This window comes from Talpa europaea (genome assembly GCF_964194135.1).
Source record: "Talpa europaea genome assembly, chromosome: 5".
In the NCBI taxonomy this organism is placed as follows: Eukaryota; Metazoa; Chordata; class Mammalia; order Eulipotyphla; family Talpidae; genus Talpa; species Talpa europaea.
The window spans coordinates 130,704,559-130,712,196 of record NC_140071.1 but is presented as its reverse complement, the minus strand read 5'-3'; the positions used below and the strand labels follow the sequence as shown (position 1 = coordinate 130,712,196).

Genomic DNA, 7,638 nt, shown 5'->3' with positions numbered 1-7,638 from the left:
GCCAAACCTCTTCTACAAGATTAACTAGATTCTAGCGGAACTTCTGTTCATGATTTGGGAAGGTTATTTGAGTTTCGTGTGTGTGTGTGTGTGTGTGTGTGTGTGTGTGTTAGCTATTCCAGTTCCCTTGCTTTCCCATATATGTCTCGGAATAATATTATTTATGTCTGCAAAAATATGGCTGGGATTTGGGTAGAAATTGAGTTAAACCTGTATCTGCAATAAACTTGAGGATAATTGACATCTTTACTATGTTGTGCCTTTTAATCCAGTGGCATTCATATATCTCTACATGCCTTTAGAGCTCTGATTTTTTTCATCGGTATTTTGTAGCTTTCAGCATACACGTCCTATACATGTTTGTTAGATTTGCATTGAAGTATCATTGATTTCAGCAGTTGTAAGTGGGCATTCTGCTTTTAATTTTGGTGTTCACCTGCTCATCGCTAGTTCAGAGAAGTATAACTGATCTTTCCGTATGTCTACTTGTTATCCTGCAAACTCACCTACTAGAGTTATGTTTATAGATCCTTTGGGATTTTCTAGGTAGACAATCATGTCATACGCAAATAGGGCCTGTTTTCTCTTTTCTATCTTTATGGCAGCTGATAACCAACTATAACGTGCAGGTATACCTATTGTCCAAAAGCTAGCAGATGGCATAGTGATTTTGACTTTGAAAAAGTCAGTGTAGCTGTCGCACCAATTTCTATTGTCAGTTGATGTTGGTGGGGATTCTGTCTTTTGGACTTACAAATGGACCAAATCTTTGCTCCAAAGAGCCACCTCACCTGGCTGCATTCTCAAGAAAGAGTAAATATAGGCCTCCCTGGTGGCGCAAGGGGTTAAGCACTAACTGTGAGGCAATCCACAGCCTCTGCAGCATGAGTTCGATACCCGGCTGGCCAGGGAGAAACCACATGGCAAAGCAGACCTCCCCTGTTTCACCTGCTCCTCCCCTCAGCAGTGTATTAAAAAAAAGAAAAGAAAGAGTAAATATAGGGGCTGAAGGTGAGAGGGAAAACAGGTGCGCTTACTGCTCAAGTTGCCTGCAGCAATTTCCCTGCCAGTAGACCCCCAATCGCTCCAGGGCTCTTAGTGGGCAGAGACTGCGTTTCAGGAGGCCTTGGCTTCTGCCCCGGCGCCGCAGCCCCTCCTAGACGCGTGGGGGCGCTATAAGCTCATCTGGGTGGTGCGCGGCGGCGCTCTTTCTCAGGTTTTTTTTTTTTTTTTTTTAACTGAGGATGTCGGGACGGCGGCGGGAAGATGGCGGCCCCCAGGGAGCCGCTTGGAGTCGTGGAGGCAGAGGGGGACTCTGGCCGCCTGGGGACTTCGGGGGTGGAGGTGGTGCTCCCCTCCGATCTCGCTACCCCGGCCCCGATGTGCCCTCACGGTGGGTCCGCGTCTGGGCTCGGCCTGGCTCGGGGCACCAGGGCCTGGGGGTAGCCTGGAGCTGCCGTGAGCTTGGAGGACTCCCGGGAAAACGCGCCTTCCTCGGGGCGTTGTGTTTTTCAACTTATTGAAACCGTCCTAGAAGGTCCCCACTGTTGTGGTTTTGGCCCCCAGCCGTGACATCTTCTTCTTTTTTAAAGAGAAGAAACAAAGGATAGGTGTTCGCGTCATTGATTAATTCTCAGTGCCAGTACTTGAGGCTTTCAGTTGTTCAGCTGCCATTTTTTCATTGATAAAAAGTTAGTGAAAAACGATAGAGTAATTCAAATTTCACTGAATGGAGGGGGAGTGACAAGGTTCTCAGTTCTCTGAAATCCCTCCTGGTTTTTGTCTCAGGACCCAGGTCATTCACACCTTGTAGACAACAACTATGCTAACAGTAGCATTTCTTTTTGAAGAGACCAGTTTATTCTAAAGTTATTTCTGAAGTCTTCTGTGCCTGAATGTTGTGATGGGGGGAGAGGGTGGACAGGAGAGAAAAATATAAAAAATATTTATCAAGGAGATAGTGGATTTGATTATGACAAGCAACATGAAAACATGTTTTATGGAAGGGCAGTGAAAATTATGAACTTGATGTACATGAATACTGTTTGACGTGTTTTTCCTATTCTTGAACTAGGGCCCACTCTTCTCTTTGTAAAGGTGAGCCAAGGGAAAGAAGAAACACGGAGATTTTATGCCTGCTCCGCCTGTAGAGATAGAAAAGATTGTAATTTTTTTCAATGGGAAGATGAAAAGGTATTCAACTTTTTGGAAATGTACTTTTTATTTTTGATGTATGTGACAATTTTATTGAGTTGTCTAAACCAATAAAAAGCATGCGGTTTGAACATTATATATCTCATAAGAGATTAAGATACTCTTTTTTTGGGTTCAGTCGACTGGAGCTTATACTTATTTTGAACTTTAATTACTTATGTCTTAAACTGTCTCAAAGGTTTAGTTCCATTTAAGCCTCTCTGAAGTACTAACATTGGGTGGCTTATTCTCCTTAGCAGGTATAGATTTCTCCTTAAAGAGTTTAGGTCATGGCAATTCCAGGAAATGTTTTAGAAGAACACATTTTGGACATTTGCATTGACCATCCTTTAGACAGCTAATTCTGAGGCTGGTGAAGGCACTTAGAGATAGTTATGAGTTTTGTATCTTCTTGGACTTCGGTTAAAGTTTCTGAAAGTTTTGACTTGAAAATTTTCAACTTTATTATGTTTATTGGCAAACAGTCTTTTCTACCACTCTTGTGCACACTCACACACTCATCATGTGTGAGTTATCTCTCATACTTTAAGATTTTGGGTGTCACTTCCAACTGCTCTAGAATATTCCCATTTTAATGTGTTTTCTTTTCCTGTGAAATGAATGCTTGTTTACAACATTGAAGTATATGAATTTCTGGCTTCTGATGTCAGAAAACAGTATCTTTTCTAGAATGATCACAGGTTTGATAGTTTAGTAAGTGGGACTTTTTATTCTATTTCAGTTGTCAGAAGCTAGACTTGCTGCCCGGGAAGCCCATAACCGAAGATGTCAGCCACCTCTATCCCGACAACAGTGTGTGGAAAGGTACTGAGGCAGTGTCATTTTTATTTATGATTTTTCTCTGTGTCTTTAAGTTTACTTTTCCTTTTTGAAAAGTTTTGTCATTAAAAATATGAAAATAAAGTTAGCCATTTTAATAATTCTTAGGTGTTTAATTTAGAGATAGTAATTACATCCACAGTGTTTTACAGTCCTTCACCACTATGTATTTCCAAGCCTTATCACCTCAAATAGAAACTCTGTCACCACTAAGCAATATCTCCCCATTCCATTTCCTTCCAAACCCTGTAACCTCCAATATACTTTTTGTCTCTATGAATTTGACTATTCTAGGTAAGTGATGCCCTGGGTAAGTGGATAATATTTGCTTATCCGTGTATATATGTGTGTGTGTATATATATATATATATCAGAATATCTATCAGCATATATCAGAACTTCATCCTTTTACAGCAGCATAATAATCCATTATATGTATATATATCACATTCTGTTTATCTTTTCATTCAGTTAGTGGACACACATTGTTTCCACATTCTGTCTGTCCCGAATAATGCCACAAAGAATGAACATTAGCATACAAATATCTGAGTTACTGTTTTCAGTTCTTCTGGGTACATATGTATCTAGGAATGGAATTACTGAATCAATGGTATTTCTGTGTTTAGTTTTTTTAGGAATTGCTGAACTGTTTTTCATCGTCGCCACATCATTTAATATTCCTGCTAGCAACATGCAAGGGTTCCAATTTCTCTACATTCTTGTCAACACTTAGTATTTTCTGCTTTTTGATTATGGCCCTCCGAGTAGTTGTGAAGTAGTATGTCATTGTGGTGCTGATTTTTATCTCCTCGTAACTAATGATGTTGAACATCTTTTTATATACTTGCTGGCATTTGTGTGTCTTCTTTAGAAAAATGTCTATTCAAGGGCTTTGCTCATTTTAAATAGGGTTTTATATTTTTGTTGTTGTGTTGTAGTTCTTTGTATATTCTGAATATCATAATATCCTATTTGAACATGTGATTTGGAAATATTTTCTGTACATTGTTTTTTCATTTTCTTGATGATTACTTTGACTCACAGGACTTTTCAATTTTGATGAAATCCTTTTACTTGCCTTTTTCTTTGGTTGCCTGTGCTTTTGGTGATATAGCTGAGAGTCCATTGCCAAATACAGTGTCATAAAGTTTTGCTGTAATGTTTCTTTTTTGAAATATTAAAAGAAGCAGAGCATTTTTATAAGCTGTAAACATCAATTAAAAAAATCTGCATTGTTAAATTTTTTTTGGCATGGTGACTAGAAATTAAGCCATAGACTTAATTCTGTGATGAGCCTGTGAAAAAGAATTCATCCTGTTTTTGAATTTAGATCTTGTGCTGTATTTTCTGGCAGAGAAGCCCCTGCTCTGGTTGCTAATACCAAGTAGATTTTCACATTCAGTGGAACTCCCTGTGTCTCTCTGGGCTGCTGTGTTCAGAAGGTCTTATCTAGTCTAAGTGGAAAGGTGTACTGGATTCTATTAAAAGTGTTTTTCTTGAGCTTCTTAGTAGATTTTAAAGTCCCTTGATGGAGACTTTTCTTTAATGAAATAATATTGGTTTAAAACATCACATAGGTTTATATATAGGTGCTCAGATTATAATGTGACGTCTGTGTGTATTATGTTATGCTCACCAACAAAATCCAATTGTCATCTACTACCATTCAGTTTATACTTTATCCAACTTATGTGCCCCCCTTTTTTCCCTTTTGGTAATCCCCATTTTGTACTTAAATCTAAAAGTTTGTCTTGTTTCTTTATCGTCTGGAGTTACAGGGAGATATGTCATAGAGAGATGATCATAATTAGATAAAACAGGATAGCAAAGATCAGGAAAAGAGAGGAACATTATCCATGGTTTCTCACTTTGGTCATTTTGTGGTTTTTCTGCTGGCCGTTTTTCCTTGACTTTTTATTCTGGACCTGAATATTGCACAGTTTCTGCCATCCACAGAATAGGATTTGATATTTCATTTTTTTAAATCTCACACTATGAACCATGCTTTTTATTTCATGTATTCAGTTGACAGATTAACATTTTGTGCCGTTCCTTGTGGTTTCAGGCAGCCTGCTCTGCCCTGGAATGTGTTACTCCACTGTACCGTACGTATGTCAGCTGTCTTATTGTGACCTATGAAATCTTAGGGAAGATGTATTTTAATGCTAAAATCAGCATTAATTTATGTGCATCAACATAGTTTTGTTTAGCTGATATTTCATTTGGTTGTGTTTTTCAGAGCTCATTTAAACTCAGATTTTCAAGGCTTGCTATTAGGGAAATGCCATAAACATAATTTGTCTACTCCAGGAAAGGCGAATGGAACATCAAATGGAGATCAATAAAAATGACATTTCAAAATGCTAGCCTGCAATTTGTGAGCGAGGTTGAGTGATGCAGCAGAATGGATTTCTCCTCCCCAGGGTATGTGTAGTGAGTAGCAATAACGGGGAGCACTGAGTAGTCCTAGGTCTTCTTGGTCCCAGGTTTCTCCTACCAAACTTTGAACAATCCTTGTTTCTGAATGTTAATTTAAAGCAGTGTAGTTGAATGATTATGACATGATTTTTGAGTAGAGAGAAAGATGCATAAGATCTGTTTATCTTTTTATAAGATGTTAAAAAGCTTAATAAATAAAAAAAGTGATCAGAAGGACAAGTTCAACAGAGCACACAGATACAAGCAAAGGTTCATTAAACAGTGTTCTTCTTTAAAACATGTATTAAACTTAGTGCATTAAGTGTCTTGAGATGGCTTAGATGATTGGGGTGGTCACACTGGTCTCTCCTCTCCTTGCTTTAAACTTTCATCTCTTCCTGGCGGTTTGCATCTTTTTTCAGTTGGTGTCACTTGGTGTGTGGCAGAAAGTCGTTTTTTTTTTTTTTTAAATATTTATTTGATACAATAACTGGGGTACAGACCAGAGATATGGGGGGAGGTAGTGGTGAGAGGATTCACCAAAGACAGAGTGGGGAGCAGAACAGGCAGATTTACTGAAATACACTGCTGAGGGGAGCAGCAGGTGAGTCAGGAGAGGTCTGCTTCGCCGTGTGGGTCACCTCCCTGACCGGGGATAGAATTTGTGCTGCAGTGGCTGCAGATGGCTTCATCGTGCTGCTCCTTAACCCCATGCGCCACCAGGGAGGCCCCAGAAAGTCTTTTTGACTGTTTCAGAGCACAGGACCTGACACGACTTCACTGACCTGCGACTCTTCCTTTCTCCTTTCTCTTATAAAACCCTCGATGGTTGTTTCCATTCTTTCAGCAATGAGTGTATACTCCTCTGACGTCAAGGGTTTGTCCTGTTGCCCTACCTAGGGGACTGGACTGCAGGTACGGTGACTGTCAGGATTGAGTCATGGGGATGGCAGTGATACCCACTTGTTGTTCAGGCCATGTCTGGTATTGAATTGAAAAGATGACAGCTTGAGGGGCTAGGTCCAGCTTTGGACATAGTCCCAGGTATGTTGTGACCTCCTTCTGGCTGATAGCAATTATAAATCATATCTGGCTGGCATTGTAGGTGCTAAAATGTGAAAAAAATATGCTTCTCAGAAATGAAAAACTAGAGTTATTGGATTTTCCTTTGTGATCTGGGGCATGCCAGGCTTTGTTTTAATGGCTAGTTTTTAGTCCATTTTCATAGTAAATATGCGGGTATGCTTGCCTTAGTGTTGTTGTGTTATTTTGTGCCTCCTGTTTTATTGCTTCTTTCTATTCTCACTATATGGTCAGTGTTATTTTTTTTAATGTTGATTCTTCTTTATTTTGTTCTAAGGGTTGCCATTGTAACTTTATTTATTTAAAAAAATTATTTGTTTTTATACAAGAGCTGGGGTATAGGCTAGAGGCGCAGGAGGGTGAGAGAATCCACCAGAGACAGAGCAGGGAGAAAAATAGGCAGAAGGACCGAAATACACTGCTGAGGGGAACAGCAGGCACAACAGGATTCCCACATGCTGCACCATGTGGAAATCTCCCTGGCCGGCTGGGAATCGAACCCTCAATGCGGATGCTACGGACAGCTTCACAGCACTGCGCTCAACCTGCTGTGCCACTGGGGAGGCCCTGTAACTTTTTATACCATATTTAATCCCCCCTTTTTAGGTTATCTTCATATATCTAAAATGAGGAATGATAAACTTAGCATATATATCTTCTCCCTATCTCTTTCCTTCTCTATAACTGCTATTAAATTTTAATTGATTATTTCCTTTTAGGGCTAAACTTTTTGCCTTTGAATATTGTTTGTATCTGTTCTGCATCATTTTTCGAGCCATAGGCTTGAAAACATGAGGAAACCAATGTACTTACACTATATCCCACTCTCTCTTCTCCTCCTACCACTTTTATTTATTTTTTTTTATTTTTATTTTTTTTATTTTTATTTTTTTTTTTATAGAGGCATGTTTTTATTTATTTATTTATTATATTTGTTTGTTTTGTTTATACATGCACTGGGTACAGTCAGAAGCGTGGGAGGGTGAGAGAATTCACCAGAGCCAGAGCGGGGAGCAGAGCAGGCAGAAGGACTGAAGTACACTGCTGAGGGGAGCAGCGGGTGGCAGGAGAGGTCTGCGCACCATGTGGGATCCTCCTCCG

At 39.6% G+C, this 7,638-nt stretch overlaps 1 protein-coding gene across 1 annotated transcript in view; it reads left to right on the top strand.

Annotated features, from left to right (window-relative positions):
- Positions 1-1,168: 1,168 nt before the first annotated feature.
- ZCCHC4 (zinc finger CCHC-type containing 4) overlaps positions 1,169-7,638 on the top strand; it is a gene marked incomplete at its 3' end in the record, with an annotated part of 41,849 nt that continues 35,379 nt past the window's right edge. Inside the window, 3 exon segments of the mRNA XM_084233846.1 lie at positions 1,169-1,393; positions 2,075-2,193; positions 2,936-3,018. Of these exon segments, the coding sequence (XP_084089972.1) occupies positions 1,267-1,393; positions 2,075-2,193; positions 2,936-3,018 (329 nt within the window). The 5' untranslated portion in view covers positions 1,169-1,266.